Source organism: Neopsephotus bourkii, unplaced genomic scaffold, assembly GCF_033783945.1.
Source record: "Neopsephotus bourkii isolate Nb327-2 ecotype Australia unplaced genomic scaffold, CSIRO-AGI_Nbou_v1 NB_518, whole genome shotgun sequence".
Lineage (NCBI taxonomy): Eukaryota > Metazoa > Chordata > Aves > Psittaciformes > Psittacidae > Neopsephotus > Neopsephotus bourkii.
Genome location: NW_026901019.1, coordinates 1,265,958 through 1,280,845, shown reverse-complemented (window position 1 = coordinate 1,280,845; position 14,888 = coordinate 1,265,958). Strand labels below are relative to the sequence as shown.

Genomic DNA, 14,888 nt, shown 5'->3' with positions numbered 1-14,888 from the left:
GAGAGTGTATTTTCCTACCAGATCATGTACAAAATATGAGCTCTTAAAAATAGGGGTTTTTTGAAGAACAAAAAAAAACCTTTGAAACCACATCAGTGTTTGGCAGCGGAAACTGTAATCCTTTATAGTCCAAAAAGTAGTTGGTTCTGCAAAGTTAAAAGAAAAGCCGGGGAGGTTTTAAGGTTTTTGGTAGTGCTGGTTTGCCTCCAGGATAAATTTCTTGGCCATTTTTGAGTTCAAACATATTTTGCAGATACTGTTGTTGGGCTATGGGGTGTGGGGTTGTTTTTCATAAATATGGTTAAACCATAAGCAATTGTATATTTTGAGCCATGTCTAAAAGCACATCACACTATACCTAATCATCCTCTCTCAGGTTACAATGCACCATACCTCTCTGTGTACAGTGAAAATGCAATTGATATCTTCGATGTGAACTCCATGGAGTGGATTCAGACTATTCCTCTCAAAAAGGTAACTTGCTGTTTCAGTATCAGTTAAAGAACATATCTAGACTCAATCTTGCTTTGGCTGCAGTCATACCAGGATTTTTAAGCACATTGAAGCTATCATTATAACTGCTTATCTAAACACAATTGAACTAGAAAAGCTATTGCAAGAAAACTAGTACTTTTTGGTCAAAATGTAAGATGCCAAATGTGTGTTGCATGTGGTTTTGCTTTTTTAGGTGAATGATCAATCTGGAGCATGTGAGCATGTAAGCATGTAAAGACTTACTGTAGAGAGCAGGTTTTGGGTATTAATTGCGTATGACTCCATTGGACCTGGTTCCATATATGTTATTGCCAGAAGATGGTGGATGTTAGCATAATTAAACCTTCCTTCAAAAAGCTGCCTTCTGGTTCTTGAGAACATTGTGGACAGGGTTAGAACATTTTGGTTCAACCAGAGCAAATATTAAAACCCAGGATGATGTCAGGTTTGGATCACTTATCAAAAGACAGAAGTTTTTGAAAGCTGACACTTCTTGGTATTTGGGAGGTGTTTGCTCAGCTGTGTTTGGAAAGCCAAAAGAAAAATGTTGTTTTTCCCATAGTTTAGAGTGACTTGAACTTTGTATTTTTGTCAACTTAATTCCTTTACTGGCATTCCAGTGACACAAAACTACAAGAAATTGCCCTTGTGGTCTTGTGTAAGTCATTCAGTCTCTCTGCATATCAATTTCCCACATGTCAGATGCAGACCAGGATATTACAGCAGTGCTGTAAGGATAAATAACGCAAAGATCGAGGTGCTCAGCTATTTACTGTCTTCAGGAGAGAAGAATATGGCCTTTTACAGATTTCCTCTACTCCTTCTGATGTCCAGATGTTGAGTTAAGCAGTTGGAGTGGGTTTTTTTCCCCCCACAGATCATAGTATGATTTAGTATATTGATTAATATTTGTCTCAAGGCTGCCCATTTAATAAATGAAGCTACTTTCTACAAACAGGAATTGCTACATCTAGGAGACTGAAAACTGGCCATTTATTATGAAGAGTTTGTTTCTAACACAATTTGCAAACTCAGTGGAGTGCTTCTTTCATTTTTAAATTGGAAATCACAAATACCAATAGGCTTTAGCAATCCATATATACTCCTCTCAAGTTGCAAAGCATAACTGATATGCTACTAACACAAAATAAAAGTACAGCTTATTGCTTTGTGCATCTAGTAGACAAAATTGAATTGCTATAAGAAGTAGACAGTTATTTAGAGAGGAATGGTGTTAAGCCTATGTCTCTAAGTAGGATATTAGGCAGCTCCTTCTGTACTTGATCTCCAAACAGAAGTTTAAAATCTAAAACTGTTTTTAACTCTGCTGCATGGTTTTAATGACTCAAAATTGCTAATCTAGAGAGCAGGCATGTGTCACTGGAGATAGGAGACACTGTTCCCTTCAGCCTGCAGTTCTGTGGAGCAGGCTTTGCTCTGGCCAGTTACACTGTCCTGCCCTCTGGCTGGCTTTGTAACAGTGCTCCTTTTACAGGGTTTATAATGGTATGTTGGAGCTTTCAGAATAAGATGTACTATAATTATGTGAGTTATTGCTGTTACAAGGGCTGGTTTTTCCTTGTTTCAGGTACGACCCTTGAATACAGAAGGATCACTAAACCTTTTAGGCCTGGAGACAGTTAGATTAATATATTTCAAAAACAAAATGGCAGGTAAGTAAAGACAAGCCAATTTTTATCACGTGAATTTCTGCTTAGAAAGAGCATTTTCCTTTGGCCTGGGTCTTTGTATTGTAGAAAGTGATCTCTCAAACATATGTTACGTTTGGAGAGAGCCAGAGCTTATGCAGTGGTGTCTGCTAGGCAGCTACTCCGAACTCTTGTTTCCCATTTGAACATTCAGTGAGAGACTGGAAATAGAAAACAGAATGACTAAATGCTCCCTTCGGATCTGTGATCACCTACCAGAATACTATCTAAAAATGCCTGCACAATTGAAGACTTTAATAGCAATCTTGGCAGTACTAGATTAAAATTGGTATTATACTAAACAAACCTTGCCCAAGGATCAGAAAGTGATATTATATATTCATAACTTGATACTAGGGCCGCATATGATTATGTGCCAGAGTTTTATCTTCAGAACTCTATTTTTGTTATGAGTCCTCTTGACCTTTTTTCTTTTTACAGCTCATTTTATAACCATACTGAGTAATTTCCTTAATCTTTTGTTTATTAGATAGAGAGGGGATGTGCTTTGTTTTAACACTCAAAAGCTATAATTCTTTTTAGCAACTATTCTGAAAACAGTGGAAATAAAGCTCCAGAAACACATAGTGCTGTTGGCAGTGTTTCAGTGTTTATTTAAATTGATAGTAGATTAGTACAAAAGGAATGACTGTGGGAGAGAGGAACAATATGGGCAACGTCTGTATAAAGAATTTTCAAGTCTAATAAAGACTGGGCTTTAAAAGCAGAGCAGAAAAATGGAAAGCATAGGATCAGAAGTAAGGCTGGTGCTTTGCTCCTGTACACTTCTCACCATCTTTCAGAAGAGGCTTCCAAACAGTAAAAGTATCCTCCACGTGTATCTCTGTAAGTCTGAAGTTTTGTTCCTGAAGCTACTTACCCAGTAGAGCCCACACTTCATGAAATCTCCACTTGATCTTAATGAAAGAAAAGCTTTCAGCTCCATGCAAAAACTGTCTTGGCAGTAAGCAGTACATGTTAGTATGTTCAAGCTTATTAAGTGTACCTTTAGTCCTCATATATATATATACATATATATATAAAACCAAACAAGACAGAGCAGTTGCAGCATTCATTCAGTGCAGTGCCCCTGTTGTATGATGATCCCTGCTATATACTTCATGTCTTACTATAATAAAGACTTTGGCCAGACACACACATGTGGAAGAAATCTTCCTTTTTCCCATAGTTACACCAAAACACATCATTGTTCAAACATTTCAGAAGGTTTAGTCTCTTTGGAGGAGAAAATGAATAAAAAAGAATCTTCAGTTCCAGATGATTGGCAGAACAAGAGGCTGTTCTAGTGATTTTCAGTGAGAACTGCCAAAGAGAGTTCGAGATAGAGGACTGAGATCCTTTCCTGCCCACCTAATTGTTGTGTTTGAAAGAATTAATCAGTGGTAGTTTGAGAACACAGTTGTGGCAGCTTGTGTGGGAGGAAGGGTTAAGTCTGTTGGTGTAAAACAGAGTAGGTAATGACCAACAAAACCCATAAACCAAGGAGCATTTGTTCAGGTTTCATGGGCAATGGGTGATGTCCAACACTAGTAAAAGCAGAGGGAGAAAATGGCTTTGAATTCAAATTCCATGAATTTGAATTGTCCCACTGAATTGTGTTTGCATCACGCCAGGTTGGACAGGGCTTTGAACAACCCGCTGTAATGGAAGGTGTTGCTGCCCATGGCAGTGTGTTGGAACTAGATGGTATTTAAAGTCCTTCCAACCCAAACCGTTCTATGATCATCATATATATATTATTTCAGAGGGCGATGAACTGGTAGTTCCTGAGACATCAGACAACAGCCGGAAGCAAATGGTCCGAAACATCAACAACAAGCGCCGCTATTCATTCAGAGTACCAGAGGAGGAGAGGATGCAGCAGAGGAGGTCGGTATTCAACATGTACCTGTGTTCTGTACATGCCTGTAGGCCCTGAAGAACAGTGACTGATGCCAGTGTGGTACATCATTTGTTGCTTCAAATGTTTCTGTCTCTTCACTACCGTGTTAATCCTCGATGTTTAATTTGTGTTAATACCAATTTGGATGTCGATATGCACTGGATACATAAATATTCATTAGCTCAAATTAATTATGTGAAACAGCTGTGATTTGGAATGCATGTCTCCACATACTGTGTATAGGTACGTAGGTGTGCACATAATACTGTGTATATAAAGATCTGTAATAAACACTGTGCAAAAGGAGATGACATTGCTAACTATGCATATGAATTAATTACTTTCAGACTCTGGTTCTGCTTTTCTTTCTGAAGGCATTTCTACTCAGCAGTATTCCAAGGCATCTGCTTTTTTGATTTATAGATTTAACTACATAAACATTCTATAAATCTCAGAAAACTCACCTCTTCAGAGGATATAGGACTTCAGGCTGTGTTTCTAATAGAAGTCTTAAGAGGGTCACAAATACTTTCCTATCTGGCAATAAAAATAGGTCTGCACTGCTCACAGTGTTCATGGAAGATGTTACTGACCATTTACTGTCACTCATTAAAGATGACCACCTACTGTGCTAAGCTACACTCCAAGAACTGAGTATTTCAGTTTTCTAACTTTCAACGTCTTCCACCGATGGTTGGTTCCCAGCTTTCCTTTCTGTTTGGCTCTAAGAAAAGTAACAGCTGTGTACAGTGGAGATGAAATTCCAGTTCTTGTCTTTGCCTTTTCTGAGCTGATCGTGGTTTGGTCTTTTAAAATGTTACGTATTCTGAGTTCTGAAATGCATCCTTGCCATTTTGAAGAGCTTTTAATTCTGACCACAGACTGAGAAAGGTACTGCAGTATTATTTTAATTCTATTTTCATATTTTGTACTTCATTTTCATCTCCACTTTGTAATACATCACAAACGAGTTCTGCTTTTACTCATCTTACGGAGCTTTGTATCAGCTCATAGCGGTTGTATATTCTTTGAATGTCAGTAACTACTGGGCATGGGCTGTTAGCCTGCAAACAGCATTCTTCTGGCCCTGTGCCCTCTCTTCAAGTTGGAAGCTTGTCCATGCCAGTGCTGATAGCAAGGGTTTATCGCTGTTAACATGGCTAAAGAGTTAATTTCCATTTAAAAGTAGCTGATAATCAAAGCTGTACATGTTTTGTAAGTGTCCATCCACACCTCGAACCAAATATCTAAACGAAGTATTTTCTCTTCCAGGGAGATGCTACGCGATCCAGAAATGAGAAATAAATTAATTTCTAACCCAACTAATTTTAACCACATAGCACATATGGGTCCAGGAGATGGTATCCAGATCCTCAAAGACCTTCCAATGGTAAGTACAAAAGTACGTGTGAGAGTGACTGCAACAGAGGCTGCAAATTAGTGACAGAAAGACAAGTACCACTTAAAATACATATTCAGAGTGTTGATGTGTTTCACATCAGGAGGAGTCACTAGGGAAATGAAGCTAAACATGCTCTGCTGTGTGTGAGGGTGACACTTAAGCTTTGAGGAGTGCCTGATGACTCCTGGGTTTTAAGGCAGATTGGCCTCGCAGTGTTGATACTTTTTATGATCCATATGAAGGGACAAAATTAAGAGGGTTTGGGCCTGTGTTCTCTGTGGGAATGGAAAGAGAAAATTCCATTCTCTAGGAACTGTAGTTCAGTTCTTTTCCTCTCTTCCCATCTTTAGCTCTAATTTGGCTTCTCTCTTTACAGCATCTTTTCCTCAGACAGTGGAACTGTAGCAAATGCCCAAATTTCTTTCTATGCCCAAGATGCTTTTTCTTTTTTTTTCTCCAAATTAACTAGCCTCAATGAAACAAGTTGAGAAATGGAAAAGAAAGCATGATAGCACACAGATGTGTTCGTTTCCACAAAACCTTATTTAGGAAATACTCATCTTGAAGTTGCTGAATTTTTTGTTGAAATAAAGACCAATTAATATTTACTTCATAGGAGAGTATCATACTACTTGCTTCAAGATACCTTGAGCATCTTGTTTGTGATTTTTGTATTGTCCATGATGACACAGATTGGATTCAGAAGATGCTAATTGTGAGAAAGGTCATATGATACAATACCAAACAGATGATATGATCGCCACAGTAAGATGTACAGCATTAGTACAGAAGTGCTGTCTAAAATGATAATCATTGTTAACCTGGAGTCTGTGCAGAAAGCAGTAAATAGACGCTGAAAGTGGGATTTTCAGATACTTGAAATCCCAAAGGGAACTGCAGTAAGACTGGAAAATAAAGCATGCTGTACAGTTGCACTAATTTAGGGCCTCGAGGAGCATAACACATTTGGTGTTCAGATACTCATTTTACCTTGCTTTTGCAGCAGATAGTATTTTTATATTATACTTTACCATAAAGTCTGCATGTTATGCATGAGCCCTTCTGGCACCGTGTTTTCCTTAGATGAGAATATGCAAAGAAAAGATAGGATTTACTTTAAATCTTACAGTAGGGGCGCTCTGAGAAAACTCTAAATAACAAATACGCTAGTGCAATTGAGCAGAAAGCAGCAGAGTGTGTGTGTGTGTGTTTGTGTGTGTTTATAAATTAATAAATAAGGAAGGGGCTGCTTCTAGAAAACACAGGCCAAATCCAAGGGAAGTGTTTAGTCTTACCTGAATGTGAGAATACATATGTCTACAGTTGAACAAAGAATGATGACATGCTTCAGGGCAGGATGCAGGTCAGAACCTTTGTTATTATTATTATTGTTGTTGTTGATGTTATTATTATTATTATTATTTTCCATGTCTCGTGGGTTCTTTAAAACATTTCTGGCTTTTCTAAAGCAGAGAAAATAATCTGCTGCTGCTAAAGGTAGGGCAAAAACCATCCCATTTGGCACCATCAGTAGTTTTAAGTTCATGGGAATCAAAAGCTGCAAGAACTCTCAATCGAGCCCCAGATCTGACAAGTGTAGAATGAGGAAAGATTTTACCTGTTGGAGGGGATTTTCTGGACTTATGAGGATCAATATTTCATCAGCTATGTAACCTCTAAAAGGCTTTTACCTTTGAATTTTAATTATGGAAGCCTTGTATTAGTTCAAAGGTCATATTTGAAGTTAGGACTGGTACTTTGCTTCTTACCAATCAATATGATATTTTGACAGGAATTCATGAGTCACTTTCCACACTTAAAAGTGATGAGAAGGTATTAGAAAAGGTGTACAGTGTAGAATTGATTTCTGCATTTGTTCCACTGCTGCAGCTTCTTTTTAAAGTTACTATCAAAAACTCTTTTTGCAAGTACGTATCTGTCTTACTGCTGGGAGATACTGCTGTCTTTTGCAGATAAAGCAAAATTGACATGTATTTTTCCAGCAGCTCCTTGCCATATCATATTGTATTCGTATTCCTAACTTAATGGGTACAGAATTGCGTCAATCACAGGTCTTGAAACTGTGACTTTGAAAGCGTAACTTGGGATTAGGAAATAAGTTTTCTGTCAAGAGTTACTTTGGTCCAGGCAGCTTTTTCTTTTCTTGCAAGCTTCCTGTAAGGTGTTTGGCTAACTTTTCATTTAGTCTGTTCCAAACTACCTATTTTGTTTCTCAGGCACAAAAACAGGACATAAGGAGTTGTGTGCGTATGGTGTTATGCATTGAGTCTAATGTTTTATTTGAAAGATAAATTTAGAATGAAAAGACAGGGTGTTTCCTGGAGAATCAGGTAAAGAACAGCTCTGTGTACAGTTCATCTGGATGGCAGTCTCGTTACAAGGACGTAGAATTATTTCACTTGATTCATACCTTGCTCCAAAATGACGAATAGGGTTTTTTTTGTGTGTGTGTGCTTCTTGGCATGTGTGATGATTTTGCACCTGGAATATGTTCTTTGTATTTGTAAATAAATGAGTGTGTTTCAGAAGAAAAAAGGTTTCTTAAGAACCATGAGAGAGACTGCAGCATTTTGCTTTGTCAGTGCCAGTTTCTGTTTATGGAAAATACATTTTTGCATCTAAAGAGGGCTGCCACTAGAGGGAACAAGCAGGGCAAAGCTAATAGTTTCCTTAAACTCTCTTCGTCCTGTTGTTTTAGATGAGGCAGCTTCTTTTATGAGATACTGGAATGTAGAAAGTATATGAAAGAATGGAGTGAGCCTTTTCATGTGCGGTTTCTTCTGACTTGAGCAATTTCAAATTTGGATCTGCTGATATAAATCTGCTTATCCAACGTGAGCTTTCACTGAAGTCAGTATAGTGCTATGTAGGCAGAAGGATCCTTAGTAATAAATAGGTTTTAGTAGAACATAGGTATCTTAATCTCTGAGTTGGATGAGATTGTCACAAACTATAAACAGCCAGCTCAGTATTGCATTTATCTAGCATCCAGGGATGAACTTCATAAAGCAAAGGATAACATTTATATATATATATGTATTTATTTATGAATATATACATACTCACTTTATATATATACAATGTGAATCCAGTCAGAACTCATCTCTGCAGTCAAGCTAACCTGCCTCTGCTGCCTTTTTCAGAGGAAATGCCAAAAATTGAACAAAGCACAGAACTGGAACTGGTAGTGATGGCTCTTGCATGGCTGGGCTGCAGTATGACAGCGGGCAGGAGGGGATGTGCACTTGTGCTGCCTGATGCGTGCAGAGCCAATGGGAGCTTTCTTGCTCCCTGCCCACTACTATTTTTAATGATGGCTTTTGAAAGATAAATTTTGAGGGATTAAATTGTATTGTAAATGTACACAATGAAAATCAGATGAAAGGAATGCTTTAAACTCCTTCGGGCTATTTGATATGTTGTATCAATTGCCTACATATGTGCAACATACCTGTCTGCATGTGATTGCCCTTGCTGATGCAGCCACACTAGAGCGGAAGATGACTTTTTATGTGTTGTTTCCAAGGTTTCATGGAACAGGAACAATGAGATAATGTTTATGGCAAATTGCAGTTTATTACCCAGTCCCACGTTATTCTCCCCATGAACTGACACCTTTGACCAGCATAGCCCTATGTTTGGACAGAAAGGAGCATGCCAAAGGCTCAGCGTGAGATCAGATTTAAGAAAGAAAAGATTAGAGGCTATCAGGCAATTGTAAGTTTGCATCCTTCTTTTCTTCATGGTGAGCAGTTACTCAGGGGTTTGGCTTTGAACAAGCAAGTTCACAGGCTACAACACAGCAGACACCAGAAGTTCTTGCTATTACCAGAGCCTTAATCAGTATGTATTTGTATTTTATTGATGTGGATACTAGATCTGGGTCATTGTCTTGTTTTGTACAATTTGGAATCGTTCCTGTTAGTGTATCCCCAAACTTATTTATTTACATGTTTTTCTTCCCTAGCAGCCTGTCACCAATTAACTGGCCGTACAGTCTGGCCTCCCTTCTGCCCTCTTGTCCCTTGAAGCCACTTTATCGTGGACGCTCCTTTGTAGTGAAGATCTGAAATCTGGAACTGCACTTAACTGCAGCACAGACCACCTCTCTGTGTACATCAGATGTACAGGATTGATTTTGCTTTCCTATTCTGCATGCCTAAGTATTTTATATACAAAAGCTAGTCTTAACTGCCATTCTATTTGAACATGCTTCAGTTTGACCTCATTATACATGAGCCATTTTACTTCCATTCTAGACAATGTGTGAAGCTTTGCTTGTTTCAAATGAGAAACTTTTAGAGTAAATGAATATTTACCTATATTTGGTATTCTTTAAAGAAAGTGGGAACCCCATGCATGCATCTAATGGTGGAGTCCATGGAGAAAGTGCCATGGAGGATCATTTGTAAAATGTTCCCATGTCATGGCTTTCTCACATTCATGAATGCTGGCTAAGTATTTCCATGGTCTGCAGCTGGCCGACCCTCTGCTTTTAGCTTGTGATTTTAGACACTCCCATTTCTCCCTTATTGGCTTTTAGGAACTTGGCTGACTTTGCTGCCAGTTCTCTGTTGTGAGCAGATAACTCAGCAAAGGCTGATTCCATGGACCATTCCTGGAATGGTGGCTTCTTATACTGGTATTTAGATGCTGCTAAACTTACTAATAACTATTTAATGTATATTATATCTTATATGCCATAATGTGGTAATTGGTGTTTCAGTTAACATGCAAAGCCTCATAATAACTGTGTGTTTAAAAAAACAAAAGTTGGATTTTACCAGCTGAAATTATGAAACCAGTAATAATAATGTTTGATAATATGTATTGGGATGTGACTTAATGTTCTTCCAGACTTTAATACGTTCCACATACAAAAAGTAGTGCCTTAGGTTTAGCAGAGGAGTAAGTAATATTTTTACCATATATTATTTTTTTAAGTCCTAACATTTCTAATGTTACTCAGAGTTGTTTGTTTAAAGGTGATGAAATCAATTGGACAAGGGGAAATTAGAAGTTATAAATGAGAAAAGGTGTTCTGATTTGCTGGTGGCCATTGAGCAAAGCACCCCCTTGCAGGCTGACCTGCTGAACACGTACAGGTAGCACAGGGAGGGAGACAGAGCCTTGAAATGCTCTTCCATTGAATCTGGATTTAGATGACTTTAAATTACAAGAGCACTTATGTCAGCCTGTCCTGCAGAGACGAAGTAGAAGTTGATTCTGTTTAATTTGCAGGATTATTTCTCCCCTCTCTTTATGTCACACCTTGGGAGCACATTGCTCAGTTGACCTATCAAAACCATGTGAATTTCCCAATGCTTCTGCACCTTACCTGCTAAGGGCCTAGTCTTTTGCAGCACAGAGGCAGGAGTGTAAAGCCCCTTTGTCACTAAAGCACTGTGAGGATTAAGTGAGCCTGCAGAAGGACATAGGCCTTGTGTTGTGTATCTGCAGCCAAGTGAATTGTTCCAGTTGTCTGACACTAACCACTGCACATTCCCGCACAACCTGTGTCCCTGTCCTGAAAGACTGTTCCCTCCCCTTAGAAACACTCTGTGTTTGTTGTACGGGTGATACTTACTTTTAATGCATGAATAACAGAAGGAAATCTCTTACACTCTTTTAACTGTTGTGTATCCTCATCTTTTCTTCTCCCCACACCATCTCACCTGTGTTCACCTTCCTTTGTTTGTGTTATGTCTATTTTAGATTGTAAGCTCCTCAAGGCAGGGAACTAATGCTTCTCAACTGTCTGTAAAGCACCTTTTACAACTGTGGTGCTCTTTGAAATATCAAATAATAATAAATATTAGAATCGATTCCCAATGAGTTAAAAGTTTTATTTGTTTTTAATGTTTTAGCCACAGCAAGGGCAGCAGGCCCCTGTGACACCATGTAAGGAAGGTGCTCAGAGGACTGGGGGTGACAATGTAAGAACCTGTGTGCTGACGGGCAAGCAGGGCTGCTGTCTGGCTGTCCTTCAGTGTTTGACTGCTCTTGTGGACTGCTGTTGCCAATGTTAACCTGTACAACCATCCTTCATTGCTTTCTCTCTCTGTTGTCTTTGATAGCAGCGTTCCCCTTATCAATTCCCTCATCATCACTCCCGTCTGATCTCCTCTCCGAGCAACTTTGAGCACATCTACCACATGACTGTTAATTCAGCTGAAAAATTCCTCTCTTACGATTCCATAAACCCTGCATTTTCCCCGCCTCCACGCTCTGTCCTCGGTACTCCAGACTTTATGACTCGGAGGGTACGAACAGCTGAGTCAGGTGTTCACTTTACTAACACTGTGTGGTTTTCCTTTGCCTGGCTATTAACATGGGAGAAAAACCCTTATAAGCGGTTGGTTACCCTCACCCCTTAACATTCTTCTGACCCAGATGATTCATTTTCTGCTATCAGCTCTGGTCTTTCCACAGCTCTGACATGCCAGGAAACAGAGATACTTCATGGCTTTAGAGAAAGGAAGTGTATAATAACTGGGCTGAACCTTTTGCTATGAGAACAGCATTTTCAATCACCAGAAAGGACTTGGGAATTTGGAATGATAAGTCCCGTGTTCCACAGTGTGCATCCTCCAGCAGTCAGTAGCAGGATGCTGTGGATCAGATTGTATTAGGAAAAGGCTTTGGATCTGTCTGTGTTGGACCTGACTTTCAAACTGCTTGTTTATGAGGAAATCGTGTGGAATGCAAGAACTTTTACACAGCGCTGCACATTGGGACTGGGAGAGGCAGGCAGAGATTATGCCTCAGACAGTTCCTAGGTTAAAGTAAGTGAAACTAGAACATGTACAAGAAAGATCAGAAGTGAAATATGATGGCAGCTTGGTGTTGTAGATCCTTTAAATTGTGGTAGCTTTAAGCAGAGGCTTGAGGTAGGATGCTGTTCTGTGACTGTCCTTCCAGTTGGAATGTAAACTGGGGGGAACGGAAGTGGTCCTGTGTTTTTCTCTTGTATTGTGCATCATGGTCTGACTCCATGGGGGTTGCTAGGTCCTGCAGAGGTACAAGCCATGCTAAAACAGGCATAAGTACATGCTATGCATTGTGTACCGTGCCATAGCCTGCACTGCTGCTTGAGGCAGATAAATCAGGACTAATCTGTGAGGTAGATGGACATGATGGTGGCTGGTTGCTCAGGGTTTGTATGGGTCTGAGCCATGTCTGTTGCTGTAATGGAAACACAGCTGTTGGTTTCTGTGGCCTTTGGACACCCTTCAGACATGCATGGCAAATCTTCACTGCCAGGCTGCTTCGACTGCCTTTTAGTCGCTGTTCTAGATCCCTATCACCAGCAAGGGTTTTGGATACATACCTGCTTACAACAGTGCAGGGAATATAAAAATGTAGGAGGAAAATCAACCTCTTCCATGTGGCTACAAATCTGCACAGCTTTCACTGGTTGCATGCATGGCCATGTCTCACTGTTGTGAAGTCCCAGTCATCACAACCATTAATATTCAAAAGGGAAGTGGCAGCGTTTTGTGATGAGAGATCTGCACCCATCCTGGCTGTTCTGGTAGGAGAAGAGGTGCAAAGGCACAAGAGGAATGAGAAATTGGTGAAATGCAACAGTCATTAATTTTAAGCTGAAAGTTGTTTCTCTCTTAGTGAGTCATTATAAGGCTCCCTCAAGCTGTAGTTCAGTTTTGGTTTTAACAGGGCTTTCCTTAATCCAGCTGCACACTACACTTTTCTGTGCTTGATAGGCAGTGATCTGCCAGTGGACTGTGACCCATCCTCTGCCTTCCCTTGCTCATGTGAATAGTCTCCCTGGGATCAGTCAGGAGTGACCCCTGGTGTATCAGACAGTAGATCTTAATTTTTGCCTCAGGAGCATCCTTCATCCTAATGTTGCAGCCTGCTAGCATCAAATAGAGGAAAAAGTGAAGTGGGCAACCTGGAGTGTAGACATCTTGTACCTGTTAGTCCTTTAGAGCAATAGAGGTTTAGTTTTCTATGAAGAAGAGCTTTTGTCTCCTTTGTGGCTCTAGGGTAGGAATGCTGTAAGCTGTATGGAAAGCAAGGCTTGAGAGTTTTGGTTTTCTGGCTGTCTGTCCTCCCTGTGTTTGGAGATGGTGTAAGAAGCATAGTGCTCCCTCTGAGGGGACCATGGTCCCATGTTCAGGTGCGATATTGGAATCACAACAGTATTGAATTCATAGGTGAGTTGGAAAAGTGGGCTTTTAGATCGGTGTGTTATATCATGGAAGAATTAAAAGCTCAGGTTTATCAGGTCATGAACAGAACACTACTTCAGAACAAAAAACAACCCGAACAAGAAGCAGCAGTGTGATGGACAGAGACACAGGCCAGCGATTTCCTGTAGGTGGTGTAACTGTTCAATTAGACCCTGTACGTGTGTTCTGGCCGCACTGCCTGAGGAGGCAGCATGGGAGCAGCGAGTGTGGGTGCTGGAGCTGGGGCTCAGCGCCACTGCAGAGCTGTGAGCAGCGATTGCACGTAGACAACCCACAGCAGCTCCATTCTCGGACTGGGAATGGGATGCACTGAACTTGAGCTGGGTCTTCCACCCTATTTCACAGTGACTAACTTTGGTCAGCAAGCAGATTCTCTGCAGCTGGTTGTCTTTTTTCCCCTCTTCATTTACCTTTCTCCATTTGGTTCAGCAATGGGGTTGAATTTCCCTGCTAGGATTTGAATTGTTGCTCTACATGAGGGGTTTTTGTCTCTTTCTTTAAGTAAAGCAAGCTCAGGTCTCTTTTTTTTTCTCCTTCTTTTTAACTTGCTGCGTTTTGCTGCTTTATAACTACTGCTAATAACTGCTCTTTATTTTGATTTGAGTCCCCTTCCTGCATCATGTATGTATCACTTACAGGGGGTTTGGTCCAAAATGCCAGGCTCGCTGGCACGTGCTTATTTCATTTCTAGACCAAAGAACAATGAAAGATTTGCTTTGTGGAGAAACTTCCTATGAGGAATTACATGGACTTTGCAAACTGAGGACATGAAAAATGGTCATCATTAGAATACACTGTCAAGGGGGAGAAAGTAAGCAAGAGACAGGAATATAATGCCACAAATGATTTAAGAGACTTTAAACCTTTATAAATCCTCATTGAGAATAGGGCAGCGATGGATGAGGGGAGAATCAAACAGCGCTGTTCACTGGTAGGTCTCTGATTCTCTTTTGTTGGTGTTTGAGAGAGATCTGGGAGCAGGAGAGATTTTGATACTTTCTTGTTTGTTGCATGCTAAAAATCAGCCCTTCTAGCCCAACGGGAGAATGAGAAGCCAAGGGTTGACTGTGAGAGCAAAGAGGTCTGTTATAGCAGTGACTCTAAGGATCAGTGTAGGACTGGATTTGACAGCAGGTTGGTAA

The 14,888-nt window shown here is 40.0% G+C and overlaps 1 protein-coding gene across 8 annotated transcripts in view; it reads left to right on the top strand.

Moving 5' to 3' along the window:
* The window catches only part of CDC42BPA (CDC42 binding protein kinase alpha), a 175,361-nt gene that overhangs the window by 156,020 nt on the left and 4,453 nt on the right, over window positions 1-14,888 (top strand). For 3 of the 8 annotated variants that reach the window (XM_061350515.1, XM_061350514.1, XM_061350512.1), the window contains 4 exons: window positions 377-474; window positions 2,084-2,168; window positions 3,971-4,094; window positions 5,380-5,497. In XM_061350515.1, the coding sequence (XP_061206499.1) occupies window positions 377-474; window positions 2,084-2,168; window positions 3,971-4,094; window positions 5,380-5,497 (425 nt within the window). Of the gene's footprint in view, window positions 1-376; window positions 475-2,083; window positions 2,169-3,970; window positions 4,095-5,379; window positions 5,498-9,497; window positions 11,373-11,397; window positions 11,467-11,607; window positions 11,794-14,888 lie in introns of those variants that run through there. The other 5 variants (XM_061350508.1, XM_061350509.1, XM_061350510.1 and 2 more) reach the window with 4 other exon arrangements.